Genomic DNA, 14,436 nt, shown 5'->3' with positions numbered 1-14,436 from the left:
GTGGGAAATTTCAACAATTTTTTAATATTTCAAAACCTTTTGTGATGTGATCAGTTTTCGTTAATCTGGCGTTGCTGGTTCGAGTAGCAGACGACGTGAACGTGTCACACTTTCTTCTTTTTCTACGGATTTGTCGCCGTGCTAGGCATTTCTGTTCCGAATTTCGGGTTTTCGTTCTGTTGTTTGTTGTCTAAATTGAAAGTACCGATAACGACTGAAAATGAGTGGAGTTTTGGAAAGAATTGCGGCCATCGAGGCTGAGGTATGATTGCGGTTATTGACTTGTCACAAGCGTCACTTTTGACTTTTATGGTTTTCGTTTGTAGATGGCCAGGACGCAACGAAACAAAGCAACTGCTCAACATCTTGGGTTGCTGAAAGCTCGTTTGGCTAAGCTTAGGAAGAGAAGTGCTCACGCCAAAATCAGGTGGTGGTGGCCCTGGTGAGGGTTTTGATGTTGCCAAAACAGGAGATGCCCGAATCGGGTTTGTTGGTAAGATTAAGACAAGTGGCAAACTACAAGTCTAGAACTGGTAAAACAAAAATATATTGTGATCATAATTATTTGTTTTTCAATCAGGTTTTCCATCTGTGGGCAAAAGTACGTTGCTCACCACTTTGGCAGGAGTTTATTCGGAGGTTGCAGCCTATGAATTTACTACATTGACAACTGTCCCCGGTTGCATCCGTTATAAGGGTGCAAAAATTCAGGTAACTAACATTGACAGCGATTTCTATAAATTTAAGGCTTTTGGATATCATGCTCTCTATCTTTGATTTGGCTGTTTAGCTACTAGATTTGCCTGGTATTATTGAGGGTGCCAAGGATGGTAAAGGTCGTGGTCGGCAAGTAATTGCCGTAGCTAGAACCTGTAGCCTTATTTTTATCGTGCTGGATGTCCTGAAGCCTCTTCAGCATAAGAAAATTATTCAGCGGGAGCTCGAAGGCTTCGGCATCCGCCTTAATAAGCAACCGCCCAACATCGGCTTCCGCAGAAAGGAAAAGGGCGGTGTCAACCTTCAAACTCTTGTAACCCATCCTTTAAATTTTCTAAATTGATTTGGAAGTTACAGTTCTTATTTGCTTTTGTTTGTCATTTCGTCGCTTTAGGTACCTCAAAGCGAACTCGATCTGGACATTGTCAAAACTATTTTGTCTGAGTACCGAATCCATAACGCTGATGTTACTCTGCGCTATGACGCCACGGCCGATGATTTGATCGATATTATCGAGGGAAACCGAGCCTACATCCCTTGCATCTACCTACTAAATAAAATTGGTACCTTTTTTCCCTTCTTATATTCGTCTTTAAAATAATCTATAGATTTTTAATTGTTGTGTTCGTTAAACAGATCAAATCAGCATCGAAGAATTAGACGTCATTTACAAGATTCCTCACTGTGTGCCCATCTCTGCCCATCACAAGTGGAATTTCGACGATCTTCTCGAAAAAATGTGGCAATACCTCAAGCTAATGCGAATGTATTTCAATTCTTAGAGCTACCGGCTCTTTCCGTTTAAATGTACATTTCTAAAAAAAAAAATTAAATTCTACTTCCACAGTTACACGAAACCAAAGGGACAATTGCCAGATTACAATGCGCCGGTTGTCCTTGCAGTCGGATAGGTGCACAATGGAGGAATTCTGTAACAAACTTCATCGCACCATTCTCAAAGAATTCAAATAGTAAGTGCTGATGCCGCTATCATGCAGCCATTTAATGGGCAGCAAAGTTCATTGTTATTAATAGTTGATTTTTTCCCCCTTCACATAATTACAGTGCCTTGGTATGGGGATCTTCTGTCAAGCATCAGCCACAGAAAGTGGGAAAAGATCACGTCCTTAACGACGAAGATGTCGTGCAAATTGTGAAAAAGGTATAGTTGACGTTATTAAGCGACAGATAAGCAACTGTCACCCGGGAACACTGACGTGCAGGAGAAATAAATAAAGTGAATTGTTTCTTCTCAGTGCGCGTATTTATTAAATTATCAGAAGATGGCGAAATTTTGTCATCACTTCCGTTTTACCGATCGATTTCATAACAGTTGAAAAAGCAGAACTAATATGTGGGTTATTTCAGTCTTGTTTGCCTACGCAGAAAAGCTGAGACAGAAAGTAGAAAATGCTCCCCTGAAAACATCACAACTGGTCGATAGTATTTTGCTTTAAAAAACTGGCCAGTTACACTTGTAACATTTAATGAATCATGCCGTATCATTCAAAATTGATGGTAATTTTCATGGTCACTTTGCAATGGCATTCATTTAACGCTTAATTCCTTGTTGATTCGGATGACCTCTCTCTACATCACATAAAGTACTAAATTGGTGAACTTTTTCTTTATTTTGCAGTTGAGAAATGAGGTGTGAAGCTTCGCGATTTTAACACACCTTTTCACATTTCGTCCTTGAGTTTATTTATAATTTTTTTCTGTTTAGTTTTGCTGGAGATATTTGTTGGCTGAGTTGACCCTAGTCGCCATTTTGAAAGGCGGCCATTTACAGCCAGGCATGGCACAGCATCGTCAATGACACGTTTTCGTGCTCGGCGTAAAGTGGAAAACAATAGTGAAGCTAGTTCGCGCCCAACTACTCAGTCCCCATATTGCTTCAATATCAGTTAACACTTTCAAACTAAATTGTCTGAACGTAAGGGGTTAGCATGCATATCTCTCCAGCTCGTCGAATTATTTTAGAGATTGCATCCCCAATTTTTTTCCTTATGGCAGAAGCGTATCACGAAATGTTTTGCAGTTGTTCGACTCCAAACCAGCAGCAACAAATATTAAGGTATTATTCAAATATTGCCAGGTACTATCTATGCAATATCACATATCAGGCTAATTTCTGTTCTTACCTCTGTAATGCGTAGATCTTGTTTCTGGAGTGTGAGGATCTTCAAAAAGCTTTGGAGACAACTGTTTCTCAGTCCATGAATCCAAGAACATTGCACTACCACATCAGTGGGTCTTGCCTAACAAATATTGCAAGACATGTTTTGATGGTGAAAATATTTTCCTCACCTGAATTCGACCCCATGAAGAATGAAGATCTGGAATATATATGGGAAGTGTGGTATGGTGTGTATTGGAGCAGCCCAGAGATTAGTTTGAGATTCAAGACTGATGTTAAGGATCTCATGAATGACAATCTACCTGCAAATGTTGAGATCCACCCTGGTAAATGCCTCCAATCACTCAAGTGTGTATGGAAGGAGTGGTTGCTGTTGGTCGATTCCAAGAAGTCAGACAACAACGTTGAAGCTATACTTCATGCCAGGTACAATTCATTTAAATTGATTTCATAAGGTTCTTCCTACTAGCTATGTTATCAATTGTCCTAGGTCAGCTGCAAATAGGGCTGGTTGGTGCAAAGGCATGTCTAAAGGCATAACAGAAGAGGAACAAGATTTTGAGCTAGTTCGTCGTGTAGCTGATCATATGGGAGTAGAGCATTTTCCCGAGCCTATAAAAACGGCCGTAATTTTCGAAGCCCATAATTTTTTTTTCGAACTAGATAACGGTATCCCGGGTGGATGTAGAGGAAAATTCATTAACCCGACACTGTTAGAGACGAAAACCAAACGCTGGATTGTGCATCATACCGTTTCTCCCTTCAATAGCTATCTTCCACTACCTCTGAATAATACATTAGATCCGTTCAAGGCCGCTGAGGGTTGTGCGGTAACACACTATTGCCAAAATGTGTTGCAGAAACAGTTGATTCTGTATCGACAGAAAATGGAGAAGATCAAATGGGTTCTACACATGGGAGATCCTATTGAACTCTGTTTCACGTTAACGGAAATATTTGACGCTATTGACTGTTCTAGATTGTCGGATGAAGTTGGGCTAGCCAACGTGCTCTGCGCAGCTGGAAAACGACTTAGCGAAGAAGCCGAATCCGTCATATTAGTGGAAACCAGTTCATGGTCGAAATTGGCTCCAACTCTTGTCTGTTACGTTGAAGAAGCTCTTTGCGCACCCCTCGCAATGTTGCCTACTGTCTACGGCCTTAGATTAGCTGATCCACTGCCTATTGGCTCTTCGTTTCGACCCGAAAGTTCAACCAATATTACGGTCTGTCTTACCTGGAAAAGGACTCAGTCCTACAAGAACTTGCGACCAAATTTCTTGGCATCATTAAACCCTTGGTTAAAACGTTTGGCTAATCGCTGTTTCTCACCCGCTCAACAACAACAAACACTGGAGGATATATGTGGAACGGAATGCTACACTCCAATGACCTTCTTTTACATAGCTGGATCAGCGGCCCAACGGATGAATAGAGGATTTGATGGCTTCAGGCAAGTTCAAGAACTCTCCACAGAATTGGACCCATGCAGCCTATTGGCCTGGCGAACGTTTTCCCAATGGGTGTGGCTTGGCATGTTCCCTCTCATAGCAGATGCTCATCTAGACCCAGAAGCAGCCGATCGTATCCGCCAACATCTTGCTCAGGTTGCGACTGTTTTGCTTTTCTCGGCCAGGGTGTCTTTCGATCGGTAATATTCCGCACCAAATTGTTTACCTTTTTCCAAAATGTTATTATCTTTTTATTTGTTTGAATGCAGCATAGAGATGAAATCATTTTATGAGGCCAAAACCAAATCGATGGGACAACCTAAACTGCGTCTGATTTTGTTACCTCACGTCGTTTATGGAGATTTGCCCATGGACAAACCACTGGACATTTCCCAATATGCCTTAGTAGCCCATTGCATTGACAATATCCTTCTGCACTTCAACAAGAATTATACTTCTGGGTGGGTTACAGTCTCATTTCCCCTCATAGCCAATCACGGATTGAGTGAAACTCATAGTGGGGTCATCGTCGATATTCAAACGGGACTGCCACTCATCCCCCTTGGTCCTGTCCGTTCCCTTCAAACGGAACCGTTCACTCAGTCCTATCCCTTTGCTGATCCTGGAGCCACTTTGCCGGATGAACTCGCCGATCCACCACCCTTGGACTCTATTCCTTCCATGTCAATAGTTGACTGCCTTGAGACGGAATCGCAGTACATCGTTACCGTCCATTGTTGCTATAAAGATGAACGAGAAGAAGACGGTGAGTTTAAAATCACGAAATAGTAACTTTTAAGGATTTCAGTAATTATGTCAATGTTTATTAGGGCCATTGCAATTTGTTCCGGGTCTCTCTTGGTTTATGGACCATCAACCGCCTTGTGAGTCAGTTCATCACATCACCCTGATAATGGACCAATCGTTTGATTCGCAAACATTGACGTTCACAGTGCCATTTCCTTTCATTGCTGAAACAGTGGTGGCTATGCCTTACAAACCCGGTGAGATTCGGTTGTTTTTGGAAAAGGCTATCTATGAGCCGTGGCCTGCTCAATTCTCCAGTCGACCGGAAAGAGTTTGCGGCGATTTTTTGCTCAGAGATTTGAAAATTCATCTTGAGCAACAATTTGACAGTGTTCGAACATCATCTTTGGATGCCCTGCATCAAATTCGTCTGATGATATCTCGCCTATTTGATCTTGTTCTAACGGACAATCACACTTTCTTGATGATCGCCGAACTAAATGCGCCATCCAGTGAAGACGATTCGAGTGAACCGGATTGGTATCTTCGAATTCATCTGCCAATCGTGTCCAATAAAACAGGCAGCCCTATGTTGATGCTATCAGCTTTCGACAGCAGCCTAGCCCCTAAACTAGTTCACAGGGGGGAAATGTCGATCCAGGACATAAACGCCGATTTCCAACGAATTTACACGGAGGATGCTAATAAGGAGACAAGGTCAATTCCTTGTTTCGTAACTTCTAGCCGAGAAGAAAGTCGACTACTTCGCTATATTTTGCGACTCAATTCGACAAAAATAGGCAAGAGACACTCAAGAATATGAGACCATCCTCATTTTGGCCTTTTGATGAAAATAGTCCTTGGCTGGCCACCTTTCTATCTCCTTGCTATTCGGACCAACCTCGTCCTGTTTCGGAAATTTGGAGCGAATTGTTACTCAAGAATGAAGGAAAACGTGGGAAAAAAGACAAACAACTCGAAGACATTACCGTACATCAATACATTTGCGCTAGCTGCCAGCAATTAACGAAGAAAGCGAAAAGATGTGGTCGTTGCAAAGCTGTTCACTATTGTGATGCGGCCTGCCAGAGAAAAAATTGGACCAAACATAAAAGCATTTGCACTCAAGTTAAAAGTAATTAATATTTAATTGTTTTTTCGATACTCTTAAATTGCCGATGTTCTCACTTGGATTTAGTGGTAATTCGTTTTTTTTTCTAAAATAATTCGTTATTAATTATTGAAAACCCTTCGCTACTGTTTAGTTTTATTAGATGTTTTCTTCATAAACAAGGATGTACTCAGAAACTTCTTTTTTTTTCCCTCTTTACAAGAAAGGGGTCCATTTTCTTATGTGGCACGTAACCTGTTGCCAGCCGAAGAAAGAAATCGGCCATAACAAGAATTTTTTAGTTAAATTTTTTTTTTACTATTTTTATGTTTAGGAAACACAAAAAATCGTGAGTAATCAGTACCTTATTAACTTCGTTATAATGTTAAAAACACGTGTCTGTCCATAAGTTAAACCCATCTATTTTAGGAAGAAAATTATGTCTTCCCTGTCAGAAAAACAGACAAATAATTAAGAAGAATGCTGTTAAACATAATATCGTAACGTTTGCTAATGCTAATGCAATTTTTTTCATTCTCTTCTTTTTCTCTGGGGTTGGTGCTCCTGAAGGCGACAACTTTGTCACCAGCACCATTTAGAAGTGAGGCATTGTCAACAGGTAAAGTGATTGATTTTAAACTACTCAGTTTAGAGTTAAATTAGTTCTTTGAATATAAAGCGGATAACAAATGTGAAAAATTTTATGATTTTTACAGCTAATCTGCAAAACTGGTGAGCTGTACGACTGGCTGCTATAGTCCCCTTTAAATTTCGAACGTGAAACACCTGAGATCCTGACGTTTGACGCAGATGTTGACGCGCTCAACTTGGCTTTCAGAATTGTCTATGGCCGTAAACAATCCGCCCACACCAAAACACGCAAGTAATAGTTCCATAGTGCATTTCAGCAACTCTCACACCGAACGGTGTGTAAAAATTGGAACAATGCACTCATTTTAATTGTTTTACTTTATACTCCGACCTGTCACGTTGTGTAAATCTTTATTTTTCCAGCTACAGAAATCGTTTAATTATCCAGAGAATTCTTCTAATCTGAAAAAAACTATCCTAGGAAAGGAAATGCAGAATGATACAAATTCCTCAGCAGTGCGGAGATGAACAGCGTAGTGAGACCCGGTCACACAACCCGTGTCCCATGAAATCTCTAACAACTAGTTTACGCAGATGATTTGAACCGCCTATCCAAAGGGTAACAATTTGAAGTTCATCGAAACAAAAATTCCAGTAATGTTCTTCTTGACTCGTTCTAAATAGGCAATAAAATTCGACATGGCTTTTTAAAAAGTATGGAAGAGTCAAGACGTAAACATTGCGGTAAATGTCAATGAGGATTAAATGAGTTGAATTAAGCACCATTTCTAGCACCTGATTTCTGAAACAGTGACGTGGGATAATACATTTGCAGGTCAACGTCTCAGCATCCCAAAACTTGATAGATTTTTCACGGTCGACCGTCACCAGCCATCCACAGTTGTAAGCATAACGGGCATGAGCGTGATATGCTACACGTAGCTCACGAATGACTTGGAAATCCGCTGTAGAACGTATTTGAATTTTCAATATTGTTGGATTCCTCATAAAAATGGCAAAGTATTTGGCATCAGATTCAAGGCGCATCACTTGAGCAATGGAATGATCTTCTATCCTTTCGACAGCCATTTCGGTAGGACTGAGAAATCGGCGTATCGTTATTCGCGTGTCGAAATGTAAAGGAACTTGGACGTAGCGATCTGAGAAACAGTCAACAGTCGGAAGGTAGGGCCTGTCACAGGAGATCAACAGATTATGTGCTGCGTGAAATAGTATTATGCGATCTTCATTCCCTTCACTCCCCGCATACGTTTTGTCTTGAATGTGTTGAACTAATTGTTTGCTAATCAGATTCCACTGGACAGATAGTTCCATCTTGATGCGAACTAAAGATGAAATCATCCTGCAGCTGCAGTTGCCTTATAGGTGCTTGAATCGCTCCCGTCAAAAGGCTATCGAATTTCAACGTCCACCTTTTCAACAGCATAATGGAAGGCGAATTTCCATCGATGGCCGAGGCGATACGTTTAGCGTCCATCGTAAGGAAATAGATGCTAAATTTCCCAATTTCAATTGAAAATGTCAGGTATTTCCCCAGTATCCAATTTATTTCGGTCTTTTGCCTGGCGTTAAATAATTTCTTATACAGAAAGAATCTCCTTAATTGTTCTTTGCCACGTTGATAAAGGGCTTCGTGGAAGTGCGGGATTTTTCTTTCTTTCTTTTTCATAGCGACGTTTCCATAAATTTTCATCCCTGACAAAGACATACCACGTCTTTGAGACCAATTCGCAATGGCGTAAACTTTCAACATCAAGAAGAGAGAAAATGACTGCTACAACGTCGTTCATGTGACGTTTAATGAGCAGATTGATTATATCCAACTGGGTCTCCATCTGACAATTTGAACAAAAATGTTATTGGTTTCTGCAGAGATATTGATACCAAAGGCCTCCAAGCACTTACCCTTTCGTCTAGTTTTTCAGCATTTTCTCCTCCACCAATTGTCACTTGTCACTGTCTGTGTAAATAACTCAACCTTTTTGAGTCGCAACTAAGTCAATTTGACACTCCCCGACTTCTACTTTGTGCTGTCTAACGGAAAATTGCTGAACGTTTGTCAATCGTCTGATGGCACTCACAGCGCAGAAAAAAACAAATAAAAGGGATTTTTTTTTTTTTTCTTCCTAGGGTGCTATATGGAGGTTTCCAATGTTTTACAGTTCTGCCTTTTGGAATCATTTCTCGTCTCAGATGGCTGGCACTAGTGAGTTTGGCAAGGAGAAGTGATACCGTCCGGTATTAACCCTAGTTTGCACCGGAACCGAGCCCTAATGAGTTGTTCTTATGGGAGTTTAAACATGAAGTAGTCAAAATATCAAATCTATTATATTATATATTTTTTTGTCTCTTTTGTTTAGTCTCCCAATTTCTCGTCTGGCAACGTAGTCGCGTCTTCGCGCCCTCGCTGTTGTCTTTGGTGGTGGTTCACATGCCCACATCAAAAGTATCGCAATTCGTGACGACAGTGATGTTAGAGCATTGAGCTTGTGCCCAAAGAAGATGTGTATCTTTCCTCTTCGTTAGCATGTGAAAGTGTCATCATGCTTTCTTATTATTTCACAACATAGAAGCAGGTTAGAAGTTTTTCACACTCCTAATGTCGTAAGTTTTAAATCTTGACATGTTTTTATTATGCGTTATCTTGTCTGATCGCCATGAATTGTAATGAAAGTTGCACAATTCACACGTGGTTTTTGTGATTTAGTTGTTTCCTATGTGATGTGGATAATTGTCCTTTGAGCTTGAACGATTTCGGCACCATTTAATTTCACTTGGATAAATTTCAGTTTAAGTTGTGGCTATGTGGTTGTAGATGAAATGTCACGATTATCGTCCCTCTTGTGTTTGCAGTTCTCGATAATTTTGCGCGTTAAATGTTTTTGCTTTGACTTCAGTAATAGAAATAAGCTACGAATAACTGTTTCAGAATGAGTTCTCTGCTCTTGATGTAATTACTCTAGTTAACAATTGCACAGATCATTTGTTCAGGTTTTCTCTCCGTTTTGCCAAACCTTTTGGATTATTTTTATTCGGTGAACGTCCTGTTTCCGTAGTTTTCCTTTGAGCAGACAATTTTAAAAGAACATGACAATTGTTGGTAGCTTTACAGAAGGCTTTTCATTTTATTTCTTTTCCTTAGCAATTTATGTGGCGATGTTCCTAACATAAAATGCAGTACATTTTATTTAGGAATTCAGCGTCAACATAGGATTTTTTTGCATATCGTATACCGTTTTGGTTCGTGTTGATGTAGACCTGGGTCACCCTTTAATACCCATGTGCATAATACCCCTATTAATCTCCTTAACGTTTTTTGTTTTAGCTAATCCATAACAGAAAATACTTCCCTGTGAATTATATTTTGTTTCCTGAAGTTGAATTGAGATTATTTTCCTGAGAGTTGTTGCTATTATTGCTCTGTAATGTGCTGTTGGACGCGTTGTCGTTTTGTTTTTTTCTTTTTTGCGTTTTTGCAATTGGCCCAGAAACCGACAAAAAACAAATTCCACAAGCAAGTCGAGCAGTTTAATTCGTACCTTTGATAATTCCCTTTATTTGTAAAGAAACCAAAAATTTCCAATAATAATTGCAATAATAGAAAAGGAAATGGTAGATAGGAGAGGATGAAAACAACTATATCTCTTGCAATTATAAATGCAGCTAACACGGTTCTAAAGAATTCGTCCACGTTGTAGTTAGTAAGACACTCATTCCTCCGGCTCAAATCGAGTGCCCTCGATCCACCATTGGTTTCGCGTCCTTGTAGATGGCAGTTCGATCAAAACATAAGTGCAAACATCTATCAAGTGTGGACTTGAATTGTAAAAACATTAAAAAAGAGGAAGCACATTACAGCCCTTGTCCGTCTTTGCGTCCTTGTCGATGCCGAGTTCGATTAAGACTTTGATTGCATCGGTTAAGTGCGGGCTCGAATTGTTAGAACACAGAAGATGAAGAGCATTCCAGCCCTTGTTCGTCTTTGCGTCCTTGTCGATGCCGAGTTCGATCAAGACTTTGATTGCATCGATCAAATGTATGCTTGAATGGTAAGAACATAAAAGATGAAGCGCATTCCATCCATCTTTGTTCTTTGCGTCCTTGTCGATGCCGAGTTCGATCAAGACTTTAATTGCATCGATCAAATGTATGCTTGAATGGTAAGAACATAAAAGATGAAGCGCATTCCATCCATCTTTGTTCTTTGCGTCCTTGTCGATGCCGAGTTCGATCAAGACTTTAATTGCATCGATTAACTGTGGGCTAGAATTGTGCTGACACAAAATATGGAGCACATTGCATCCAAATTGGTCCGTTGCATTCACGTCGATTCCGAAGCGAATCAAGTTTTGGATTTCTCTTATTAAATCCGATTGAGGTTTAGTACCAGCGCATAGCTGGCGCAATTGTTCCTCTTTTCCTGCAAGCTGAATGGAATAAAGTGAAACTCATCTCTATGACTGCTCGACATGGATAACATTTTTAATACCTTTTCGTTGACGGATTTCAGTTGTTGAACTACTTCTGTCGATGACATCCTTTTGCTAGGTTCGTCTTCCAACATTGTTTTAAGTAGGTTATCCTCATAAATTTCGAGTAATTCACCGTCAATTTCTAGTAGAAAGCAATCAACCCTTAAGCAACCAATCGAAAATGTTACGGAAGTATATTGGGAATTACCTTTCATGTTGATCGGTTTCTTTTCAATTACGTTGTCTCGAATTTCGTTTTCAGTGAAACCGTAGACATGTTGTCCCTTCAAGAAAAGATAACCGAACACAAGGCCTAGGGCGAATACATCGCTCTCAACTGTTCCTTTAACCTCTTTTGCCTCTTTTGGTGTTAAACTTATCTTCAGCACCTCGGGGGAGTACCAAATTTGTGTTCCTTTTTCTCCAGACCACGAGTGACATCCATGTTCATCTACGTGTTTGGACAATCCAAAATCAGCCCATTTGATTGTTACCTCACTGCTAGATGTCTTCGAAATAAGCACGTTTCGCGGTTTTAAATCTCCGTGGATTAATGGCTTCGAATGGATATGTTCGAGCCCTAAAGCTAAATGAAGAAAAACTTCAATATAACGTGGCATCGGTCCGTGGTATTTTTTAGGGTCATTTGGCTCTAGGAAGAGATGGTCTAAAGAGGCGTCGCATAATTCCAATGCATACATTCTGTAACGTGCCAAAGTAACTGATGTAGTTTTAATTTTTGAAAATAAGACTTAATCATTTCACCTAAAGTCGTCTTTACTGTCAATGTGAAGGAGTTTGACAACGTTTGGATGATCCAACTGTCGCATAGATTCTTCTTCTCTTTCGTTGACGAGATGTAGTGGAACTCTTTTTACTGCGATTTCACGGCCTCCGTACTTGCCATTAAACATCAGACCAAAGCCACCGTTCCCTAATGGAGCTCTGTAGTCGACCCAAATTTTCATTTCCTTCTGATTTTGTAGATGCAAATAGTAAAACGTATTCCATCCGTAGTTGTCATTTTCCAGAACGTCGATTCCAGATTCGATCAAGGTATGAAGTGCATTGTTTAAGTTTGAGCTCGCATTGAATCGACTCAAAAAATGGAGCGCATTTGATCCATCGTTGGATTTCGCTTTTGGGTCGATTCCCAGTTTAGTTAAATTCTGAATGGCGTCGATTAAGTTTGGAGTTGCATTGTATCGACACACATAATGAAGGGCATTCAACCCATTGTAATCTCTTGCATTCACGTCGATTCCGCTTTGGATTAAGAGTCTCATTGCTGCGATCAATTCATAACGTGAATAGTAGCGACACAGAAGATGGAGCGCGTTACTTCCATCCTTGTCCTTTACATTCACGTTGATTCCGAAGGGAATCAAGTTTTTGATTTTTATCGACAGATCCAATCGAGAGTCACGAGAACATAATTGAAGCAACTCTTTTTCTTTTCCATCAAGCTAAATTGTGTAGATTTGGTTTAGATGATTACTCGATTTGCGTAAAATCAATTTTACCTTATCTTTGATGGATTTTAGTTGACTAACAACTTCTGCCGATGTCATTCTTTTATTGGGGTCGTTTTCCAACATTTTTTTCAATACGTCATTCTCGTAGCAGTCCCTTAATATGCGATTCATTTCTAGTATAAAGCAACAAACTCTTTAGTAACAGAAGACGTTATTATTGTAGAGTCTATATATATAGGGAATTACTTTGCATGTTGATGGAATTTCCGTTCGTTATATTGTCGGAAATTTCGTTTTCCATGGAACCGTAAAGATGTTCCCCATTCAAGAACAGACTACCGAAAATGAGTCCTTCTGCAAAGATGTCGCTTTTGACGGTCTCTTGATACTTGTTTCCGTGCACGTTGCCACCCAATTTCAGCAACAGCAACTCGGGGGCTAACCACGCATTGCTTCCTCCCACTTGAGTTGTTATCTCTGCTCCTCGTTCATTGGCGTATCTAGTTAGTCCAAAGTCTGCCCATTTGAGAGTTATCTCATCTTGGCCAGCAGGTCCCGCCGAAATCAGAACATTTTCTGGTTTTATGTCTCCATGAACTAAATTCCTTGAATGGATATGTTCGAGACCTGAAGCTAACTGAAGCAAACTATCAATATGATGAGGCAAAGGCCCACTATATTTTCGAGGGTCTTCCTCCTTCAAAAACAGCTGATCCAACGATGCGACACACGATTCCATTATATAGTACCTTTTACATGGTAAAGAGAAAAAACAAATCATTATTGCTGTTTAAAGCAAGACAATATTTTCTTACCTAAAGTTGTTGTCATTTATACAATTAAGAAGTTTTACGACATTTGGATGGTCTAACTGCCGCAGAGTTTCAAACTCGTAGTGAATTGATTGATCTGTGACTTTGGTCATGTCGATTCTTTTTATTGATACCCTTTGACCAATAAATGTGCCACGTAGCACTGAGCCATAGCCACCTTTCCCGAAAAGATCTTGGCGATCGAACTGAAGGCCGTTGATATTTTCAGCAAAACTTGAGGAAAAAGGCGAGGCCATTTTCAGTTTAGTTGCACCTAAAGAGGATAACAAAATAAGGAATTTGGCTAACTGCTATGGGAAAAAATACTATTTGACACTGAGCAAGCCCGATTTCAAACCCGAATCGCTCTGCGTTATCTGTAAAGCATAAAGTAAATTCCAAGTCCAATGCAGATAACATATTACCGTCTTCTGTTGATCCGTGAAAATAGCCGTGAGGTTATGGTTAAGTGCTTTTCTTGGAGTTTCACCAAATTCCTTTTATAGAAAGTCAAATTAGAGGGCACGCAGAACACGAGAAATAGAACGAGTTACAACACGACCATATTCGACAGTGACCAAATAAGGAATAATTGTGCAATTTTCTTATCTAATTATTTTATTTAAGAAGGAAGATTCTTTACTTTGGCTATACTTTCCGTTCAATGTTCCTCGATGAAAAACGAAAAAATAATGCCAATTGAGGCCACAATTCACTATTTTAAAATGTTTTTTTCTTCCCAATCGCTGTGTAAAATGGTGAAGGCGATGATAACAACTCGACTGTCTGAGAGCTGAGCCACAACTGGAATTTATTTTCGGGGAGCGGAGTATCTTCGTCTCTCAGTTCTTTTTTCTCTAGCTCCTCCCATTTTTAAACATTTTGCATTCTAGCGCCAG

At 40.0% G+C, this 14,436-nt stretch overlaps 4 protein-coding genes across 4 annotated transcripts; 2 read left to right on the top strand and 2 right to left on the bottom strand.

The window, feature by feature from the left end:
- The first annotated feature begins 75 nt into the window (after positions 1 to 75).
- LOC116931564 (GTP-binding protein 128up) lies at positions 76 to 1,972 on the top strand. Its single transcript, XM_045174784.1, is given in 10 exon segments — positions 76 to 262; positions 327 to 401; positions 403 to 493; positions 581 to 711; positions 791 to 1,030; positions 1,112 to 1,280; positions 1,354 to 1,483; positions 1,565 to 1,613; positions 1,615 to 1,688; positions 1,783 to 1,972. Coding segments are annotated over 10 exon segments (1,104 nt in total). The 5' UTR covers positions 76 to 220; the 3' UTR covers positions 1,886 to 1,972.
- Positions 1,973 to 2,422: 450 nt separating this feature from the next.
- Positions 2,423 to 7,607, top strand: LOC116931546. Its single transcript, XM_032939148.2, is given in 11 exon segments — positions 2,423 to 2,794; positions 2,877 to 3,283; positions 3,348 to 4,508; positions 4,578 to 5,074; positions 5,139 to 5,860; positions 5,863 to 6,190; positions 6,737 to 6,785; positions 6,883 to 7,049; positions 7,239 to 7,376; positions 7,442 to 7,501; positions 7,569 to 7,607. Coding segments are annotated over 6 exon segments (3,084 nt in total). The 5' UTR covers positions 2,423 to 2,794; positions 2,877 to 2,936; the 3' UTR covers positions 6,766 to 6,785; positions 6,883 to 7,049; positions 7,239 to 7,376; positions 7,442 to 7,501; positions 7,569 to 7,607.
- On the bottom strand, positions 7,268 to 8,813 carry LOC123475903. The gene is made up of 4 exons (XM_045179120.1): positions 8,684 to 8,813; positions 8,360 to 8,613; positions 8,191 to 8,271; positions 7,268 to 8,138 (listed from the first exon to the last, which is right to left on the bottom strand). Exons 2-4 carry the CDS (start codon positions 8,611 to 8,613, stop codon positions 7,268 to 7,270), a joined length of 1,206 nt encoding a protein of 401 aa, XP_045035055.1. The 5' UTR covers positions 8,684 to 8,813.
- Positions 8,814 to 10,314: 1,501 nt separating this feature from the next.
- LOC123473656 lies at positions 10,315 to 14,342 on the bottom strand. Its single transcript, XM_045174740.1, has 9 exons — positions 14,181 to 14,342; positions 13,963 to 14,034; positions 13,541 to 13,811; positions 12,972 to 13,474; positions 12,774 to 12,898; positions 12,016 to 12,716; positions 11,459 to 11,952; positions 11,268 to 11,392; positions 10,315 to 11,205 (listed from the first exon to the last, which is right to left on the bottom strand). The coding sequence occupies exons 3-9, from the start codon at positions 13,792 to 13,794 to the stop codon at positions 10,612 to 10,614; spliced, it is 2,796 nt and encodes a 931-aa protein (XP_045030675.1). The 5' UTR covers positions 13,795 to 13,811; positions 13,963 to 14,034; positions 14,181 to 14,342; the 3' UTR covers positions 10,315 to 10,611.
- Between the last annotated feature and the right edge of the window lie 94 nt (positions 14,343 to 14,436).

This window comes from Daphnia magna, linkage group LG1, assembly GCF_020631705.1.
Source record: "Daphnia magna isolate NIES linkage group LG1, ASM2063170v1.1, whole genome shotgun sequence".
Taxonomy (NCBI): domain Eukaryota; kingdom Metazoa; phylum Arthropoda; class Branchiopoda; order Diplostraca; family Daphniidae; genus Daphnia; species Daphnia magna.
This window is presented reverse-complemented; position numbering and strand designations above follow the sequence as displayed.

Excerpts from the sequence above, each read along its gene's own strand:
- LOC123475903 (XM_045179120.1), bottom strand. The coding sequence starts at position 8,613 with ATGGAGACCCAGTTGGATATAATCAATCTGCTCATTAAACGTCACATG. Across the intron at positions 8,272-8,359 it reads AAGGAGATTCTTTCTGTATA|CATCTATTTCCTTACGATGG; the intron begins AGAAATTATTTA and ends TGGGAAATTTAG. Across the intron at positions 8,139-8,190 it reads TCCATTATGCTGTTGAAAAG|AGGCAACTGCAGCTGCAGGA; the intron begins GTGGACGTTGAA and ends CAAGCACCTATA.
- LOC123473656 (XM_045174740.1), bottom strand. The coding sequence starts at position 13,794 with ATGGCCTCGCCTTTTTCCTCAAGTTTTGCTGAAAATATCAACGGCCTT. Across the intron at positions 12,899-12,971 it reads AAATTCCATCAACATGCAAA|AAATGAATCGCATATTAAGG; the intron begins GTAATTCCCTAT and ends GCTTTATACTAG. Across the intron at positions 11,206-11,267 it reads TGAAATCCGTCAACGAAAAG|CTTGCAGGAAAAGAGGAACA; the intron begins GTATTAAAAATG and ends TATTCCATTCAG.